A 21,534-nucleotide genomic window follows, 5' to 3' on the forward strand; every position below is an offset into this window, starting at 1 on the left:
CTAAAGAGGTTCTGGGATTTGAAGATGATCCTAAAATTTGCCAAGCATGTTTAGAAGGAAAGAAAAAGGCCTTCCTTTCAGAATTAGCAAAGAAGTTAGATTTGGATTTAACCAAGGACAAAAGTAAAGTTGAAATTGTAACGGAATTACTCAAACACCTAGGTGTATCAAAGAAACAGACAAGTGCAGTAGTGGTAGAAAACTTAAATTAGAATTGAAGAAAATGGAGTTAGAAGATAAACAGAGAGAGAGAGAAGGTTCTTCGCTGAGCAAAGAGAGAGAGAGCATTTGAACTTGAGAAGTTGCAACTTAGTCAGCAAAGTCATCAGGATGGAGACTAAAAGAGAAAGTAGTGATATATATAAATATGTCAAAACTATGCCACCTTGTAATGAGAAAGATGTTGAAGCCTTCTGTATTTCATTTGAAAAACTGGCTAGGCAGATGGAGTGGTCCAAAGATTTATGTGTAGTGCTAGTTCAGACTAAACTGGTAGGCAGAACTAGTGAGGTATTTGCTGCACTGTCAGATGAGGGGTCAAGAGATTATGAAGAGGTCAAACAGGCTATTTTAGGTGCTTATGAATTGGTACCAGAAGTATATAGACAGCAGATCAGAAATTCAAAGAAGGAACCAGGTCAAACTTATGTTACATTCGAAAGAATTAAATAGTCATTTTGATAGATGGGGTGCGTGCTTTAATGATAGATAGGACCTATGGAGCTCTAAGATTATTCTGCTGGAAGAGTTTAAAAACTTACTTCCAGAGATGGTAGGAATTCACGTAGAGGAACAGAAAGTTCAGGAAATGAGAAGGGCAGCAGAATTAGCAGATGAATACATATTGGTGCATAAGACAAGCTTCTGGCCAGAATTTCATCCTGTGAGGGACAGAAGTTGAGAGAAGGGGAGATCCTACACTACAAAACAAAGAGTAGAGAACACTGATAAGAGTTTACTTCAGGTTTTAAAAAAAAGATGCCCAAGAGGGTGGAAAGGAGGTGAAAGGTCTCAGGTGTTTCTGTTGTGGTAAAATGGGACACAAAGTCATTGTGCTACTCAATAAAGAAAGGCACTGTGGGAAAAGATGTGGTAAAAGAACCTAAGCCAGTGGCCTTAGTGAAGGTAGTAAAGGAAACCCCAAGAAGAGCCAAGGAGCCTAGGCAGGGGCTGGGTATGGAGTTAGTACCTGATGTCTACAAAAAAATTGCCTCTGTGGGTAAAGTTTACTCAGAAAGAATGGCAGAGAAGGACAAGAAGTTATAATTTTGAGAGATACAGGATCTAACCAGTCACTGATAGTAAGGGATGAGTGAATATGCACTCCTTCTGATCTGTTCCCCAAAAGTGTGGTCATTTGTGATAGAAATATCCTGGTATTTTCGCAGACTGTGTAGTATTAAGATCCCACTATCATAAGTCACAGCACGAAGCAAAAACTAAAGAGAAAGATGAAGAAGTTGAGATTCAGTTAGTGGATACCCTGTTTGACGTAATGGTGCAGGAAAAACCTGAACAGGCAGAGGGTCAGACAAAAGTGTTTAGTCCTGAAAGGCTAAGGGTCTTGCAACAGCAAAACAAAACGATAAAAGATAAATATGTGGATGTGTACTCAGAAAAGGAGGCACAGAATATTCCTGAGGGTTATTATCTGAAAGATGGTATCCTAAGACAGAAATGGAGACCAAGCAGGTTAGTGCAGAGGAGAAATAGGCCAAAGTGCACCAGATCGTGTTGCCGGTAGCATACAGACAGATGTTACAAGTAGCACATGAACTACCTGAGGTCACCTAGGGATACGAAAGACTCAGGCTAAGGTACAAAAACATTTTTATTGGTCTGGAATGTACAAGGATGTGGTTAACTTTTGCTATATGTGTCATACATGCCAAATGGTAGGTAAGCAACAAGCAGTAATAAGACCAGCACCTTTGTCTCCAATTCCCGCATTTGAAGAACCTTTCACTCCGGTTATAATTGATTGTATAGGTGCCCTATCGAGAACTAAAAGTGGGAATCAGTACTTGTTAACCATAATGGAGGCAATTCCATTATGGAGTATCAAGGCAAAGAGAGTGGCAGAGGAGTTAGTAACTTTCATCTCATGCTATGAGCTACCCAGTGAGGTTCAGTCAAACCAAGGGTCAAACTTTACTGCTAGGCTATTTAAGGAAGTTATGGATAGCTTAGGTATACAGCACTTTAAATCCAGTCCGTATCATCCTGAATTCCAGGGAGTTTTAGAAATGTGGCATCAGACCTTGAAGACCATGTTGAGAGCATACTATTAGGATTACCGAATGACTGGGATAAAGATATCCCATTCATATTGTTTGCCATTAGAGATGCCCCAAATGAGTTTACTCAATTCACTCCCTTCGAGTTAATATTTGGGCACGAAGTGAGAAGCCTTTTAAAATTAATTAAAGAAAAATTGACAGGACCAAAGTCGGAGATCTTACACTTAGATTATGTATTGGAGGTGAGGGAGAGATTAAATTGAGTTGGTGAGTTAGTTAAACAGCACCTAAAGAGGTCACAGCATAGAATGAAGCAGGTGGCAGATAAAAGCTCTAAGACTTTAAATAGTGATTTTTGGGTTAGTTCTTTGCCTCTCGAATTTTAACAGATTACTGCACGGGGTGAATCTTTTCTGTGTGGCTGGTTTAAATTAGCAGAAGGGTTTAACCCATGTCATAACAACACTCTCCCTCTGTCTGCATGGGTTTCCTCCAGGTGCTCCGGTTTCCTCCCACAGTCCAAAAATGTGCAGGTTAGGTGGATTGGCCATGCTAAATTGCCCATAGTATCCAAGGATGTGCAGGTTAGGTGGATTAGATATGGAAAATGCAGTTACAGGAATAGGGTAAGGGGGTGCGTCTGGATGGGATGCTTTTTGAAGGATCAATGTGTGGGATATAGGTGAATTAATGTTATTTCAGCAATTATAAGTTCTGATACAGAGTAAATGAATTCACATTAGTTTGGGATTGTTTCGGCTGAGAGCTGAATTAGCAAGAATGAGGAAGTATATAATCCGTTAAAAAAAATGGTATGTTAGCATGAGACGTGATTACAAAACAATGGTAGAAATACAGGCACTAGATAAAATGCTGTGAAGAGAGGCCTGTATAAACATCTGTTTTCCCACTTGTATGGGGACACAGGAACAAACCCTAATTAAAGAGGTCATAAAGGTCAGAGTGGCCTCCAGAGAGGAATAAATGCTGATAAAGAAAGGATATGCCTAACGATGACCTGCAGTGGGATGACGTCAAACAACCTTTTGGGGGCCAGAGATAGGCATTTGTCACGGACAAGGCCGGATAAACAGAAGTTGTGGGATCAGTCTTAAGGAAATGAGTGACGTAAGCGGAGGAGGGGGCAAACAATGAAATAAGAAAAAATATGGGGATTCAAATTGTATAAATTTCGAGAGTTTGTTGGATTTGATGTGTTTTTGTCATTGCCTTACCTGGCATTAGACATTGCACCCACTTGCAAGTGTACAAATAAACGACACTACTGTTTCAGATTTTTGTCTCGGACTGAAATTATTGAAGTGAGTGAGCTTTGATTCTCACAAATGTGTAGACTTCGTGGGCTGAATGGCCTGCTTCCAACAGTAGGGATTCTATGATTGTCCTCAGAACAAACTCCCAATGCATTTGTGGTGAGACACAAACAACATTAACAAACGGTTTCCTCAATACAGTCTCGGTAGAAAGACATGGAAGCTGGGGAACCTGGTGAAATAAATAGTGATGTCTTGAAAAGAGTCCACATTACAGAAGAGAAGGTGCTGGAGATCTTAAAATGCATAAAGATAGATAAATGCGTGAAGTGTATCCCAGGACAATGTGGGGAGCTAGGGAGGAAATTGCAAGGCCTCCAGCAGATATATTTGTATCATAATTAGTCATGGGTCAGGTGCCGGAAGACTTGGAGGGTGGCTAATGTTGTGCCATTATTTAAGAAAAGCTGCAAGGAAAAGCCAGGAAACTACAGACCTGTGAGCCTGATGTCAGTGAAGGTAAGTTGTTGGAGGGGATCCTGAGAGACAGGACCTACGTGCATTTGGAAAGGCAAGAGCTGATTAGGGATAGTCATCATGGCTTTGTGTGTGGGAAATCGTGTCTCATGAACTTCATTGAGTTTGTTGAAGAGGTGATCAAGAAGATAGTTGAAGGCATAGTGGAATTGATTTGATTCATTATCGTCACATGCACTGAGATACAGTAAAAACTTGGTTCTGCCTTACAAATCATACCTTACAGAAGTATAACAGGATAGAATCATAGAATTCCTACAGTGTGGAAATATGCCCTTCAGCCCAACAAATTCACACAAACCTTCTGTAGTGTAACGCACCTAGACATATTCCCCTACTGCTTTACATTTACCCTGACTAATGCACCTAACCGACACATCCCTGACATTATGAGCAATTTAGCATGGCCAATTCACCCAACCTGCACATCTTAGGGTGGCATGGTGGCTCAGTGGTTAGCACTGCTGCCTCACAGCGCTAGGGTCCCAGGTTTGATTCCAGCCTCGGGCGACTGTCTGTGTGGAGTTTGCATATTCTCCCCATGTTTGCGTGGGCTTCCTTTGGGTGCTCTGGCTTCCTCCCACAGTCCAAAGATGTGCAGGTCAGGTGAATTGGCCAGGCTAAATTGCCCATAGTGTTAGGTGCATCATTCAGAGGGAAATGGGACTGGGTGGGTTACTCTTTGGAGGATCGGTGTGGCCTTGGGCTGAAGGGCCTGTTTCCACACTGTAGGGAATCTAATCTTTGGATTGTGGGAGAACACTGGAGCACCTGTAGGAAATCCGACAGTCACCCGAGGCTGGATTCGAACTCAGGTCCCTGGTGCTGTGAGGCAGCAGTGCTAACCACTGAGCAGGATAATCAGAATAATAGAACAGCTTGCAGAATATAATGTTACAACGACAGAGAAGATGCGGATAAAGATCAACTCTAATATCCAAGAGGTCTATCCGCAAGTCTAGTAACATCAGTGAATAAGTTGTTCTTAAATCTGTTAGTACATGTTTTCAAACTTTTGTATCTTCTGTCCAATGGAAGAGGGTGGAAGAGAGTATAATCGCGGTGGGAGGGGTATTTGATTAGGGTGGCTGCTTTCCCGAGGCAGTGGGAAATGTAGATGGAATCAATGGAAGAAAGTCTACATGGACTTTAGCAAGTACACAACAAGGTTCCACATGGCGAACTGCTTTGTAAAGTTAGGCCACATGGGATCCAGGGAGAATTAACCAATTGGATACAAAATTGGAGATGATAGGAGACAGTCAGTGGTGTTCAGACTGGAGGCCTATGATCAGCAGTGTTCTGCAAGGATTTATGCTGGGTCTACTACTGCTTATCATTTATGTAAACAATTTGGATGAGAATATAGGAGGCATGGTTAGTAACTTTGCTGATATACCACCAGCAAAAATTAGGGATATAGCAGACAGTGAAGATGATTATCTAAGACTACAATGGGATCTTTATCAGCTGGGCAGTAGCCTGAGGAATGGCAGTGGAGTTTAATTTAAATAAATGCAAGGTGTTGCATTTTGGTAGGACTTCACATTTAGTGGTAAGGCCCTGGGAAGTGATAGAATCCCAAGTGTAGAAATATGCCCTTTGGCCCGAGTCCACACCGACCCTCTGAAGAGTAACCCACCCAGATCCATTCCCCTACACTATTAGAGCTGAAAATGTGTTGCTGGAAAAGCGCAGCAGGTCAGGCAGCATCCAAGGAGCAGGAGAATCGACGTTTTGGCATGAGCCCTTCTTCAGGAATGAGGAAAGTGTGTCCAGCAGGCTAAGATAAAAGGTAGTGAGGAGGGACTGGGGAGGGGCGTTGGAAATGCGATAGGTGGAAGGAGGTCAAGGTGAGGGTGGTAGGCCGGAGTGGGGGTGGGGGTGGAGAGGTCAGGAAGAAGATTGCAGGTTAGGAAGGCGGTGCTGAGTTTGAGGGATTTGACTGAGACAAGATGGGGGGGAGGGGAAATGAGGAAACTGGAGAAATCTGAGTTCATCCCTTGTGGTTGGAGGGTTCCTAGGCGGAAGATGAAGCGCTCTTCCTCCAGCCGTCATGTTGCTATGGTCTGGCGATGGAGGAGTCCAAGGACCTGCATGTCCTTGGTGGAGTGGGAGGGGGAGTTGAAGTGTTGAGCCACAGGGTGGTTGGGTTGGTTGGTCCGGGTGTCCCAGAGGTGTTCTCTGAAACGTTCCGCAAGTAGGCAGCCTGTCTCCCCAATATAGAGGAGGCCACATCGGGTGCAGCGGATGCAGTAAATGATGTGTGTGAAGGTGCAGGTGAATTTGTGGCGGATATGGAAGGATCCCTTGGGGCCTTGGAGGGAAGTAAGGGGGGAGGTGTGGGCGCAAGTTTTGCATTTCTTGCGGTTGCAGGGGAAGGTGCCGGGAATGGAGGTTGGTTGGTGGGGGGTGTGGACCTGACGAGGGAGTCACTGAGGGAGTGGTCTTTTCGGAACGCTGATAGGGGAGGGGAGGGAAATATATCCCTGGTGGTGGGGTCCGTTTGGAGGTGGCGGAAATGACGACGGATGATACGATGTCTATGGAGGTTGGTGGGGTGGTAGGTGAGGACCAGTGTGGTTCTGTCCTGGTGGCGATTGGAGGGGCAGGGCTCAAGGGCGGAGGAGTGGGAAGTGGAGGAGATGCAGTGGAGGGCATCGTCGATCACGTCTGGGGGAAATTGCGGTCTTTGAAGAAGGAGGCCATCTGGGCTGTACGGTATTGGAACTGGTCCTCCTGGGAGCAGATGCGGTGGAGACGAAGGAATTGGGAATATGGGATGGCGTTTTTACAGGGGGCAGGGTGCGAGGAGGTGTAGTCTAGGTAGCTGTGGGAGTCGGTCGGTTTATAGTAAATATCCGTGTTGATTCGGTCGCCCGAGATAGAAATGGAAAGGTCTAGGAAGGGGAGGGAGGAGTCTGAGATGGTCCAGGTAAATTTGAGATCGGGGTGGAAGGTGTTGATAAAGTGGATGAACTGTTCAACCTCCTCGTGGGTGCACGAGGCAGCGCTGATACAGTCATCGATGTAGCGGAGGAAAAGGTGGGGGGTGGTGCCAGTGTAGCTGCGGAAGATGGACTGTTCCACATATCCTACGAAGAGGCAGGCATAGCTGGGGCCCATGGCTACTCCTTTGGTTTGGAGGAAGTGGGAGGATTGGAAAGAGAAGTTGTTCAGGGTGAGGACCAGTTCAGTCAGTCGAAGGAGGGTGTCAGTGGAAGGGTACTGGTTGGTACAGCGGGAAAGGAAGAAGCGGAGGGCTTTGAGTCTTTCATGATGGGGGGTGGAGGTGTACAGGGACTGGATGTCCATGGTGAAGGCGCTGGGGACCGGGGAAGCGAAAATCATGGAGGAGGTGGAGGGCGTGGATGGTGTCCCGAATGTAGGTGGGGAGTTCTTGGACTAAGGGGGACAGGACCGTGTCGAGGTATACAGAGATGAGTTCGGTGGGGCAGGAGCAGGCTGAGACAATGGGTCGGCCGGGGCAGTCAGGTTTGTGGATTTTGGGCAGGAGGTAGAAACGGGCAGTGCGGGGTTGTGGAGGGGGTGGATGGGAGATCCCCTGAGGTGATGAGGTTATGGATGGTCTGGGAGATGATGGTTTCGTGGTGGGAGGTGGGGTCATGGTCATGGGGGCAGTAGGAGGAGGTGTCCGCGAGCTGGCTTTTAGCCTCAGCGGTGTAAAGGTCGTTGCGCCAAACTACTACCGCGCCTCCCTTGTCTGCCGGTCTGATAGTGAGGTTGGGGTTGGAATGGAGGGAGTGGAGGGTTGCACGTTCCGAGGGTGAGGTTGGAGTGTGTGAGAGGGGTGGAGAGGTTGAGGCGGTTAATGTCGCAGCGACAGTTGGCTATGAAGAGATCGAGGGCAGGTAAGAGGCCAGTACGGGGTGTCCAGATGGATGGGGTGTATTGGAGGCGGGAGAAGGGGTCGTCAGAGGGTGGGCGAGTTACACTATTACACTACATTTACCCCTGACTAATGCACCTAAGCTACGCATCCCTGAACACTATGGGCAATTTAGCCTGGCCAATTCACCTAAACTGCACATCTTTGCATCGTGGGAGGAAACCGGAGCACCCAGAGGAAACCCGTGCAGACACGGGGAGAATGTGCAAACTCCACACAGTCGCCCAAGGCTGGAATCAAATCAAGGCCCCTGGCGCTATTGCTATTCACTGAGCTACCATGCCATCCAAATCAACAGAATCTTAGCAGGCAGTCAGCCCACTGTGGTTGTGATGTCTCTTTCAGACGATTCACCCTAACATCTTGCAGATCCCCCAAATCCTTGTGTAAGTTTCTATTAAACATCATTTGGCATTATCTCAATGATTTTTAACAGAGTAGATAAAAAATCCAGTAAATTTGGATTGAGATGAAGTTAACACGGGACTAAAATCAGCCACAAACACTAGGCATAATAATTAATTAGGGGAGAAAGTGAGGTCTGCAGATGCTGGAGATCAGAGCTGAAAATGTGTTGCTGGAAAAGCGCAGCAGGTCAGGCAGCATCCAGGGAACAGGAGAATCGACGTTTCGGGCATAAGCCCTTCTTCAGGAATGAGGAAAGTGTGTCCAGCAGGCTAAGATAAAAGGTAGTGAGGAGGGACTTGGGGGAGGGGCGTCGGAAATGTGATAGGTGGAAAGAGGTCAAGGTGAGGATGATAGGTCAGACTGGGGTAGGGGCGGAGAGGTCGGGAAGAAGATTGCAGGTTAGGAAGGCGGTGCTGAATTCGATGGATTAGACTGAGACAAGGTGGGGGGAGGGGAAATGAGGAAACTGGTGAAATCCGAGTTCATCCCTTGTGGTTGGAGGGTTCCGAGGCGGAAGATGAGGCGCTCTTCCTCCAACTGTCGTTTTGTTGTGGTCTGGCGATGGAGGAGTCCAAAGACCTGCATATCCTTGGTGGAGTGGGAGGGGGAATTGAAATGTTGAGCCACAGGGTGGTTGGGTTGGTTGATCCGGGTGTCCCAGAGGTGTTCTCTGAAACGCTCCGCAAGTAGCCGGCCTGTCTGAGGCCACATCGGGTGCAGAGGATGCAATAGATGATGTGTGTGGATGTGCAGGTGAATCTGTGGCGGATATGGAAGTTTCCTTTGGGGCCTTGGAGGGAGGTGAGGGGGGAGGTGTGGGCGCAAGTCTTGCACCTCCTGCGGTTGCAGGGGAAGGTGCCGGGAGTGGAGGTTGGGTTGGTGGGGGGTGTGGACCTGACGAGGGTGGAAATGACGGCGGATGATGCGCTGAACATGGAGATTGGTGGGGTGGTAGGTGAGGACCCCACCTCCATTTCCCCTCCCCCCACCTTGTCTCAGTCTAATCCATCGAATTCAGCACCGCCTTCCTAACCTGCAATCTTCTTCCCGACCTCTCCGCCCCCACCCCAGTCTGACCTATCACCCTCACCCTGACCTCTTTCCACCTATCACATTTCCGACGCCCCTCCCCCAAGTCCCTCCTCCCTACCTTTTATCTTAGCCTGCTGGACACACTTTCCTCATTCCTGAAGAAGGGCTTATGCCCGAAACGTCGATTCTCCTGTTCCCTGGATGCTGCCTGACCTGCTGCGCTTTTCCAGCAACACATTTTCAGCCATAATAATTAATTACCCCAGAAGGGACTTGAATACTTGGCTGAGGAAGTTAGTACCTTGTCCATTAGGCCACCAGAGCTAATAAAGGTTACTGCACGTACTGGACATCACAGATAGTGCTAGAGAATATTGGATTCAAAATGTTAACTATTTATCTCTCCGGATGCTGAGACCTACTGAGTTTCTTCTATTTTTATACTTTGTATAAGGAGATTATCACTTAGCTCTGGAGATTTGTATTTATTGTATAAAATGACAAACTATTCGCACCTTATGATTTTATTTTTAACAGCTTCCAACTGTTGTTGTTAAAAATGTACAGTACAGTATTTTGTTGTTACTTGATAAGCCACTCTAAGGTTATGCTAAATCAATGCATCAGCCACAAGTTGGGTCAAAGCAGCAGTGGAGAAAGTGAGGACTGCAGATGCTGGAGATCAGAGCTGAAAATGTGTTGCTGGAAAAGCGCAGCAGGTCCTGAAGAAGGGCTTATGCCCAAAACGTCGATTCTCCTGTTCCCTGGATGCTGCCTGACCTGCTGCGCTTTTCCAGCAACACATTTTCAGCTCAAAGCAGCAGAGGCCAGGCGAGTGATACACCACGTGACACCCGGTTAACCACGCCCACGGACTCCTTCACAAAGCTGACGGGCTCCTCACTTCCCCCGCCCCTTCATCCCCCGGCCTTCCCCTCATTTCAGCCGACTCTTATCCACCTAACCTCGTGGTCTTCCTCGCACAGTGATCGAAGGGAATAAATCGTCGGCCCACTCCGTCCCTAAACAAAGGAAGAGATATATGTGCGGTCGCGCCAACTCAAATACCGCGAAGACGCTCGGGAAATTGTTTCCAGGAAGTGACGTAAATTGAACCGGAAGGTCCTTTAGCCTCGCGTGGAAGCTAGCGAGGTGAGAGAAATCTAAAAGAAAAATTTGGGGAGAGAGAACGCGAGAAAAGTAATAAAAGTAGAAAGAAGGAGACGAGACAGGTGAAGAGAGAGAGAGCTTTATATATATATATATGAGTGGAGGTGGTGATATTGTGGTTATGCCAGGTTAATATTCTGGGCACTCTGGTTATAATCCTGCCATTGGCATCGAGTGGAATTCAAATTCAACTTATAAGGTCTGAAAATAAATGATGGTGTTCGTAACGATGACTATCATAGGTTACGTAGTTGTCACGAACTGTCATAACCCAGTCAGTGACCTTCAGGCAATGTCAGTGATTTGTCTGCTTTGAAATACGTGTTTCTGTAAATATATAGGAATGTAGTTGTCTTTTGAATGCCTTGAGGGAAGGGAAGGTATATAACTTGGTGTGCGTGTGTGGAAGGAAACCCAGGGAGAGTGGGAGGGAAGGTCTGTGTTGGTTTGTAGAGAAAGTTAACAATTGCCCATTGATATGCTGCATGAATTGCTGTGCTCTTCCAGCACCACTAATCCAGAATCTGGTTTCCAGCATCTGCAGTCATTGTTTTTACCTCGTTAATTGCCCATTGATAGACGACTGCAGTATAGGAGTGTTAAAAATGATTTCCAGCCTTTTGGACTTTTAACTGTCATTTGGAGCAATCTGAGAGTGGGAGGGAAAAAATTCAGGGTAGTTGTGGAGTGGTTCAAATTGCTTCTTGCTCTTTCATTGTAATGTAGTGACCCTGTGTGCATTTCTCCCGAAGGTATAACGTGATTGGCTATAGGCATTCCAACGAGATTGCATTGTAGCTAAACACTTTGAGCAGAATAAGCTATTAACTGTCCCTATATAATAAGGAGGAAGTGAGGACTGCAGATCAGAGTTGAAATGTGTGCAGGTCAGGCAGAATCTGAGGAGCAGGAGAGTTGAGGTTTTGAGCATAAGTATTTAATGCAGGAATTCCAGCACCACTGTTTTCAACCCTGTATAATAAGGTCTGATGTGGGAATGTGCAGCCATCAGAGAACAATGTTCAGTGCTATTTGAGAGTCCTCAGATACTGAAGCTGTCCATGTCCAAATGCAAAATGACTTGGACAATATCTAGGCTTGGGCCAAAAGGTGCCACACAAATGTCAGGCAATAGCCATTTCCAATAAGAGACAATCTAACTGCTGTTTCTTGACATTTAGTGGTATCACCATCGCCAAATCCCCAACTATCAGCATTCTTGGGGTTATCATTGACTAGAAACTGAATGGGACACTCCACATAAACACATTCTCTACAAGAGTGGGTTAGAGGATAGAAATACTGCAGAGAGTAACTCATCTCCTGATTCCCCAAACTATTCAGGACAAAGCAGCTGATGATTGCACCATATTCGCAAACATTCTGTCCCTCCATCACTGATGTAGCTGCAGTGTGTACCATCTACAAGATGCCCTGCAGAAATTTGCCAAAGATCCTTGGACAGCATCAACAAGGGCAGGAGATACATGGGAACATCACCACCTGCAAGTTCCCCTCCAAGCTACTCAGTATCCTGACTTGGAAATATATTGCTGTTCCGTCACTGTCTTGCCCCAACCCCAAAAGCATTGTACATTTAACGCATGGTTTGCAGTGGTTCATGAAGGTAGTTCACCACTACCAACTCAAGAGCAGCCAGGGATGGGCAATGCCCACATCCTAAAAGTGAATAAAAGTGGTGTGCTTCTGGGCATCTGTGATATTTTGGGCAAACCATGACAAATTGCTTTCTTCCCTTTCCAATTGGTTGAAGAAGTGGTAGGTTCCAGTTGACCTCAGTTGGAGCAGGGGTGGCCCACTGAATAAACCTCCATTCTCAATTTTAGCAAGAGACTAGCTGAATCCTTGATCTGTGATGTCTTTATTTATTGGTGGATTTTTTTTCCCCTCACAATAGAAAGTTCAGAGTGGCTGCTTACTCTGTAACCACTGCATGACTGGCAGTAATGCCAGTCTTATGCCTTTTGTTCTTTGTATGTTACAAATTGTTTGCATCTGTCTCCTTTTTAATGCAGAAATCGGATGAAATTTGAGAATTCTCTTCACCAGAAGATAGTGGAGATTGGGTTTTTACATTTATTTATTGAAGAAATAAACAGATTTTTAATTGATGAGATTTAAGGCATATGAGGGAGGTGCATGTGTGTGTGCAGTTGGCATACAGGAGAATGGAGTTGAGACCATGGCCAGATCAATCAAAAAATTATTGATATACACCTCACCTGAGGTCCCACGTTCTTATAATCTCTCTTCACATTGTCCTGCACCATTGCCCTAGTATGTCTTTGATATTCAAATGGTGGTTAGGATTAATCCATGTGATCCACTTGATTGCCTTCCCCTCCATGGAATGTTCCTTGTCCTCATGAGTCAGCAGAAGCTCCAAGCTTCAATAGCAATGCTATGATGTGAATTTGTACAGGCTGTTGAAGCACTGTTATTTTTATTAAGTTTCTGTAATTCTGATCACTTCCTACCCTGTAATAAATCATTTTGAGTGACTAAGTCCCTGGTCTGAACCTTTCTGCTGTTCTGGATTGCAGAGACGTTGGCTGTGTCCTTAGCTGGGATGGTGTTGATGCATTGCTAGGGAGCAGTTACATAAACACAGAAACTGGGTTAAACCATTCAGCCCCTTGAGCTATCACCAATGTAGGGTAGCCCAGAATATGTTCTGTTCAGTGATGTACCAAGCACCATATGAACTGTATTTTCAAGCAAGCAGCTTTTAACTGCTGGCATAACTAGCGCCACTCATACTCGATGAAACAAAAAAAATCTAACTTGAGGTAATCTGAGTGTGTTACTGATCAGAAGGAGCATTCCTTGTTCCACAGATTAATACATTTTGTTCAACAATTGTGTAATGCCGTAAGTTTTGATCTATTGAAATATTCTCTGGGCCTTGTCTTGTTACATGTTTATAGTGAGGTAACTGAAAGCTGCTGCTGTAGTTCTTCAACATTTGAAATTGTTTGCAGGTTCTGACACTAACCAGCTCCTTTTACCGATGGCTCAAAGGCTCTTGCTGAGGAGACTCGTGTGCCTGAACCTGAGGAAGTCCTGTGGCTCATTGTGCTCTCCACCCTCAGCTTTGTCGCCCAGCCTGAACCATCTTCCCTGGCATAACCACAAGCCTCCCTTCCTACATCAAGCAGGTTCACCTTTCTCCAGAGGGTTTTGTGATTCTCCAGCCTGCAGTGATACTTTCAATGTACAGAACAAGACAGATTTCACTGATCGAGTCCTGAACAACAAAAAACCAGTTCTGGTAGATTTTCATGCAAGGTGAGTTGATTTTGTTTCATTTCCTGATGGGTTTCTGCAGCTTCATTACATTTTGGGCAATACTTACTAAAGTGGTCATTGCCTAGCTGCAATGGGCTACCTTGCACTTAGAAGCATTGCAATGGAGACAAATTCTACCCTCACATTGCACCCTTAATATGAGGTTTCATGATGACAGGAGGTCATTCTTCCTCCTTTTCTTCCCCTCCCACCCTCCTTTAGAAATTTCGAGGCAATTGCTAACTCTTAGTCAGAGATTTGCTAACTCAGCAGAATGGGTATTGATTCTGTTGACCTCTTGCTTCACATATCTCCATTAATTATTTATAAAAACCTTCTATAGTCTTGGAGCTATATGTTAATGCCACCTGCGTTGACTTCTGCCAACAATTTTTTTTGTTCCATCTTAAACAGTTTGTTTACCTTTGCAATGGTTTAGAGCAACTCCACATGTAATAATTACTCAATCATGCCAACCAGGTATGGGTCTTTGATCTGTGCTGAGCTCACAGATCAGAGCTGAAGTCTCAGTAAGGATGAGTTCACTGGCCACTTTGAGGCCAGGATTCCGAGTTTTAGTAAAGGAGCGGGCTGTGTTCTAGAAATGGAACTCGGTTATGTTTTAAGTAGAGCCAGGAGGTAGTGTGCTGCCTGGCTTAACCGAGCAGTCAGATGCTAGTGCGAGTTGTGCAGTGTGGCTTCATTTCTATGAAGAGAGAAATCATTGGTCCATCATTGCTGTTGTAAAAACCTTGAAGGATTTTAAACTTTTGTTGAATTTTTTATATCCACCTCTGCTCTAAAGAGGATATCAACTTCTTTAGTTCTCCACACAACTGAAGATCCTCATTCCCTCATACTGTACTCATAAGCCTCTTCTGCACTCATTCTAAGAACTGGGTATCCTTCAGAGAATTGTAAAATGAATTAAAATTTCCAAGCAGAGTTTTTTTTTAAACTGAGAATCAGGGCCCAAAGGAGTTAGTCATACAAAATGAAAACGGACCCTTTGGTTCAACTAGTCCATGCTGAACATAATCCCAAACTAAACTAGTCCCACCTGCCTGTTCCTGGCCCATATCCCTTCGAACCTTTCCTTTTCATGTACTTACACAGGATCTTATGCCTTTTAAGGGGGGGGAAGCAAGGCAAGGCAAAGCAGCCAGTTATAGCAAGGTTGATCCCACGAGCAAGAGAGACAGGATCCATGAAGAACTGGTGCTGAGCATGGCTCTGGGTTGGTTTGCTGTCAGCTAGATGTGGGTACTGCTGTCTGCTGTGGTTGGTGGGGTGGGGTGAGAAGAGAAGAAGTGGAGAGGCTGTAAGAGAGGGACAAATTAGGCCTGTGAAGGCTCAAGGGAATCCAAGAAGGAGCTTCACACTGGGTGGCAAAGGAGGAGGCTCCAAAGGTGCAGTCTGAGAAGGAGGCTACAAAGAACAATGGGAAAAAGTGAGGACTGCAGATGCTGGAGATCAGAGCTGAAAATGTGTTGCTGGAAAAGCGCAGCAGGTCAGGCAGCATCCAAGGAACAGGAGAATCGATGTTTCGGGCATGAGCCCTTCTTCAGGCTGCCTGACCTGCTGCGCTTTTCCAGCAACACATTTTCAGCTACAAAGAACAATGGACAGTTTTGAATCTGTCAATGGAATACTGAACTATGTGTGAACCAAGAAAAGATGAAATCATTAAAGTAATGAATTAATTGAAAATAAATGTGGAATCTCTAGCTTGTAGCTATGCAAGATCAAGAGAGGAATGTAAAGGATATTATTATAGTCAACGTGTCAATTGTTAAAGTTAGACCTGAGAATGAGAGGAAAGATATTATTAAGCTAATCAGGGTTCAGAAGAGATTTACCAGGATGTTGCTGGCAATGGAGGGCTTGAGTTATAAGGAGGGGCTGGATAGACTGGGACTTTTCACTAGAACATATGAGGTTGAGGGGTGACCTTGTAGAGGTTTATAAAATCATGATGGGTATAGAAAAGATGAATGGCAGGTGTCTTTTCCCTAGAATGGGGGATTTCAAGACTTGGGGTATATTTTTAAGATGAGAGGAGAAAGGTTTAAAGACATGATGGGCACTTTTTTTTTTACACAGTGGTTCATGTGTGGAATGGATTTCTAGAGGAAGTGATGGATGCAGTTAGTTACAATTTTGAAAAGACATTTGGATAAGTACATGAATAAGAAATATTTGGAGGGATATGGGCTAAGTGCAGGCAAGTGGGACTAGTTTAGTTTGGGATTATGGTCAGCATGGACTGGTTGATCAAAGGGTCTGTCTCCATGCTGTATGACTGTATGGCTCTAGGGCTGAAGGATTGCAAAAAAATCTGAGAATGCTTTCCTTGGAGCTAAGAAGCTTTGATGAAGATGTATGCTGTTTTGAAGGAGAAAGTGAGGGCTGCAGATGCTGGAGATCAGAGCTGAAAATGTGTTGCTGGAAAAGCGCAGCAGGTTCAGGCAGCATCCTAGAAACTGTTTCCAAAAGCTAAACGATTAATAAGATGAGACAGGTTTAACTTTAAATTGATTGGCAAAAGAACCAGAGGCAACATGAGGAAAATGTTTATATAAACAGTAGTTGGGATTTGGAATGCACTTCAGACCTGAAATTGTGACAGATAAAGATTTGAATGTGTTTAAAAGAACATTGACTAGAGACTTGGAGCAAAAAGAAAAGGAAAGAATTAGAGTTGGTGAGGATTCTTGATGAAGAAAAATAGGACTGAACTGGATTTCTCTTTGAAAGAATTAGCATTGCCTTGATGGGCTGAAAGGCCTCCACTGTGCCTCCTCATTATATTTCACCCAAAACACAGCACAAAGGTGCACAATAGTTAAAAGGGTCAGAGTTGGAGATAAGGGGCCTGGAAACAGAAGTGGCAGAGCACAAGATTTCTCTCCCTAGAACTACATCTTTTACAATTTAAAATATTCAGTTGAGTATATGTTCCGTATGATCCTCCTCTCATCCATCACATCTAATTCTCTTTCCATATCCATCAATCCCATTCTCCCTATTGTATCGGTCTGGTTTCTGCATGAATGTATTTTATTCTTCCACATTGGTCCATCTTCAATTTTAGGTTGCCCAAGTATGCATTTCTCCAGAACTAGTTAGTTTTGTGATGTACAGTTAGGATAAACTGGGCAAGAGTCCAGGGCAGTGGAAGATTTGAACTGGCCATCATCACCAAGGAACTGGTGTCACTGAATAGTGGTCACTTGATACAATAAATGGAACATTGGGATGATCCAGAGATCAGCTTGCAGGGAGGATGTACCTTTCTGATAGGGTTTTGACTCTATTGTGATGCCAGCCATGGTTCTGTTGTTGCCTCTGAAGATTGTCTATTCAAATTCCACATCAGAAACTTAAGCACTTGACATTGGAAAGTGGTATTGTGGGAAATCTACCCATTTGAGGGGCAGTCTTTTAAATGAGTTGTGAAACAAAGCCAATATTTTATTCTCAACCAAGTTCGTTCAATCAGCACATGCAGTCATTATCACACTTGTATGTGGGAAATTGCTAATGTGCGAAATCAGCCTTGTTGCAGCATAATTACAACTGGGATAATACCTCATTGGCTGTTAAGACTCCTTGGACTATGCTGAGGGCAGGAAAGGGACTATATAAATGCAAGTTTTTTTTTGGTGTGGGATCAGAGCAATGGCAGCACAGGAGGATGACAGTTGGACTTAGGACCAACTGTGGAGGTAAATGGCATTTATTTTTTACTTGCCTACATTTTTGTGGGTCACTTGAAAGGAGCAGGAGGCTTTATCTGAGACAACTGAACACAGTTTCATCTCAATATTGTCAATAATCAGTGCACACACAGTAATATATTGGTTAAGAATTTCCATGTCTTCATTTCCACACCTGTGTACACAGACTGAGTTGAGCACCCATTTATGATGAGTTTAATTTATGAGTGTTTTGGGTTTGTACCTCTGACCATCAGGCAGAGAGCATGTCTGCACTAATCTGGATTCTTGCAGTATAGAGAAGGAGAAAGAGTCCTTCCAGATATAAAGGCTGGAATTTGATCTCTGGGTGTGTTTTCATAAACTGTTGATTCCAGGTGCTGCTATCCCCTACCAGGTTTAACTCCAGTTTAACCATACATGGCATGAAAACTGTCACCTGTTGCCTTTGAAAGAGTGGGTGTGAACTGTTCCCACAGTGTGCTACTCAGTGGGGAGTTCCAGGTTTCAACCCTACACCAATTCAAGCAATATATTTCCAAAGTAGATGACAATTATATTCCTTTGAACTCTATTCCTCTCCACTGACACCCACTTGTAAATGTCATTGGCTAACTCTTAAACTGAGTGTTATCTCCCCTTAGTCCAATGACAATTTGACTTTGGAGTCTCATGGTCAACTGTGAACCTGGTCTTGGCTTTTCACACACTGATATACAAATAGGATATGATATTTTAGAACTGTGATCAGTGCTACATAAATGAAATGTTTTATGAAAATGATGTGCTCTTTGCCTTGAAGTCACCTTTGTATTCATTCTTTGAAAGAACTATAACATTGAAGAATTCCTTAACCCCTCAGCATTTCCTTTACTTTGACAGCCAGGTGTGCTTTCAAACCAAGCTTGAGAGTATACTAACTGCAACTACTTCACACTCCACCTGAATTCCACTCTGGCCTTCTTTCAACTTCATTGCCATAGTTAACCTTCTCAATGTTTTGTTCAACTTTGTCAATTCACATTGCAGTGGATCACAGTCCATTTGCTGTGGAATGTTTTCTTCACAACCAAATTGTTCATATAACCTTTTCAAAGTGGGATGTCTAGTATGTGGCACAGTGCACTGGGAATGGTTGCTGAGGTGTGCCACTATATGATTCTGAACTCAGACTGTAAAGTGGCCATCAGGATAACCTGCTGTGTCTGCCAATCATAGAGTTTACAGCACGGAAACATTCCTTCAGTCCAAATCATCCACACTGATCAGAGATCCCAAATTAATCTAATCTATTTCCGTTTGCCTGCACTTGGTCCATATTCCTCTACACCCGTCCTTGTCATATCCATCCAGATGCCTTTTAAATGTAAATCTACCAGCCTCTACCACTTTCTCTAGCAGCTCATTCCATACACGCTCCACCTTTTGCATGAAAAGCTTGCCCCTTAGGTCCTTTTTAAATCTTTCCCCTTATCTTAAACCTATTGTCTCTAGTTCTGGACTTCCCCACCTCAAGGAAAAGATGTTGTTTATTTACCCTGTTGATGCCCCTCATGTTTTTATAAACTTCTATAAGGTCACCCCTCAGCCTCTGATGCTCCAGAGGAAACAGTCCCAGCCTATTCAGCTTCTCTCTATAGCTCAAACCCTGACAATATCCTTGTCAATGTTTTCAGAACCCTTTCAAGTTCCACAACATCCTTTTCAATAAGAGGGAGACCAGAATTGCATACAATACTCCAAAAGTGCCCAAACCAACAGCCGCAACATCACCTCCCAATTCCTATATTCGATGCTCTGACCAATAAAGGAAAGCATAATAAATGCCTTCTTCACTATCATATCTATCTGTGACTCCACTTTCAAGGAACTATTGAGCCTGCACTCCAAGATCTTTGTTCAGCAACACTCCCCAGGATCTTATCATCAAATGTATAAGTCTTGTCCTGATTTTCCTTTCATCCTGTCTCCTCATGACAAATGTGGTTGTAATTGTACGAAAATGACACTGTACCCCTTTTGAGTCTCCCTTTACTTTACTGGTGTAAAGTATTCTATTCCTGTGAAGAAAGGGAATGCATGCATTCATGTAATGCCATTCACAACCTCCAGAACTTCCAAAAATTCTCCTTCACAGCTCATGGGAGTACAGTCACTGTTGTGTTGTAGAAGACACGTGCACAAGAAAATTCCTCAAATAGCAATATGATAATCATGTAATCAGATTTTTATAGAAACGCTGAGAAGCAAGAATAGGTCATTCAGGCCTTCAAGACTGCTCCCTCGCAACTCCTCTCAATCACCTATGTTTCTCAAAGGTCACCTTTCATCTTATACCCAAATGGATATAAGCTCCACCTGTTCAACCTTTTTTCTAAAGAAAAATCCTTTGTGCTGGGATGAATCAGGTGAATCTTCTCTAAACTATTTAAAATTTATATTGAAGTATCTATTTTCAAATAAGGAAAACAAAGCTGTACACAGTACTCCAGATGCAGTCTCATCAAGACTGTGCAGCAGCATTAAAATGTCCCTACTTTTATATTGCATTACCTTTTTGATAAGTACCAACAGTCCATTTTACTTCCTAGTCACTTACACCTGTAGACTAACTTTCCACACTTCGTACACCAGAACACTTGTGCCAAAATGGTCAAGTTTATATTTCGATACTCCCATCTGCCAAATCTGTATCCATTTACAGATTGAGGAGAAAGTGAGGTCTGCAGATGCTGGAGATCAGAGCTGAAAATGTGTTGCTGGAAAAGCGCAGCAGGTCAGGCAGCATCCAGGGAACAGGAGAATCGACGTTTCGGGCATAAGCCCTTCTTCAGGAATGAGGAAAGTTTGTCCAGCAGGCTCCGGGTGTCCCAGAGGTCCCAGGCCGCCTACTTGCGGACACACACATCATCTATTGCATCCTCTGCACCCGATGTGGCCTCCTCTATATTGGGGAGACAGCCGCCTACTTGCGGAGCGTTTCAGAGAACACCTCTGGTCCACCCGGACCAACCAACCCAACCACCCTGTGGCTCAACACTTCAACTCCCCCTCCCACTCCACCAAGGATATGCAGGTCTTTGGACTCCTCCATCGCCAGACCACAACAACACGACGGTTGGAGGAAGAGTGCCTCATTTTCCGCCGAGGAACCCTCCAACCACAAGGGATGAACTCGGATTTCACCAGTTTCCTCATTTCCCCTCCCCCCACCTTGTCTCAGTCAAATCCATTGAATTCAGCACCGCCTTCCTAACCTGCAATCTTCTTCCTGACCTCTCCGCCCCCACCCCAGTCTGACCTATCACCCTCACCTTGACCTCCTTTCCACCTATCACATTTCCGACGCCCCTCCCCCAAGTCCCTCCTCACTACCTTTTATCTTAGCCTGCTGGACAAACTTTCCTCATTCCTGAAGAAGGGCTTATGCCCGAAACGTCAATTCTCCGGTTCCCTGGATGCTGCCTGACCTGCTGCGCTTTTCCAGCAACACATTTTCAGCTCCATTTACAGATTCTCCACCTCATTTCAATACCTCCTACTAATGTTGGTGTCATTGGGAAATTTAACTATTATGCTAAATTCAACACAGTTCAACGCACCATCTTATTCCCTGGTCAACACCTCTGTCTCAGGCATGCAGCAAAGCTCAGCACAAGTTGGAAGAACAGCACCTCATTTTCTGCTTGGGAGCTTTACATTGTTCTGGACTCCATATCAGAGTTTGAATCATCATCCCCCATGTCCTTACCCTAACCCCCACATACCAGGCCTTGTTATCACATGAATAAAGTGAGGACTGCAGATGCTGGAGAGTCAGTCGAAAATTGTGGTGTTGGAAAAAGCACAGCAGGTCAGGGAGCATCCAAAGAGCAGGAGAGTCAATGTTTTAGACATAAGCCGTTCATCAGGAATGTGGAGGGGGAAGGGGGCTG

The 21,534-nt window shown here is 44.6% G+C and overlaps 1 protein-coding gene across 3 annotated transcripts in view; it reads left to right on the forward strand.

The window, feature by feature from the left end:
• txn2 (thioredoxin 2) overlaps nucleotides 1–21,534 on the forward strand; it is a 53,968-nt gene that overhangs the window by 16,899 nt on the left and 15,535 nt on the right. The window contains exons 1-2 of one of the 3 annotated variants that reach the window (XM_043679972.2): nucleotides 10,419–10,553; nucleotides 13,574–13,880. In XM_043679972.2, the coding sequence (XP_043535907.2) occupies nucleotides 13,603–13,880 (278 nt within the window). In that variant the 5' untranslated portion in view covers nucleotides 10,419–10,553; nucleotides 13,574–13,602. Of the gene's footprint in view, nucleotides 1–10,418; nucleotides 10,634–13,573; nucleotides 13,881–21,534 lie in introns of those variants that run through there. The other 2 variants (XM_043679973.2, XM_087978382.1) reach the window with 2 other exon arrangements.

The sequence above is a fragment of the Chiloscyllium plagiosum genome, unplaced genomic scaffold (genome assembly GCF_037043375.1).
Source record: "Chiloscyllium plagiosum isolate Xiang-an unplaced genomic scaffold, Cpla_swu_hap1 HiC_scaffold_33, whole genome shotgun sequence".
Taxonomy (NCBI): domain Eukaryota; kingdom Metazoa; phylum Chordata; class Chondrichthyes; order Orectolobiformes; family Hemiscylliidae; genus Chiloscyllium; species Chiloscyllium plagiosum.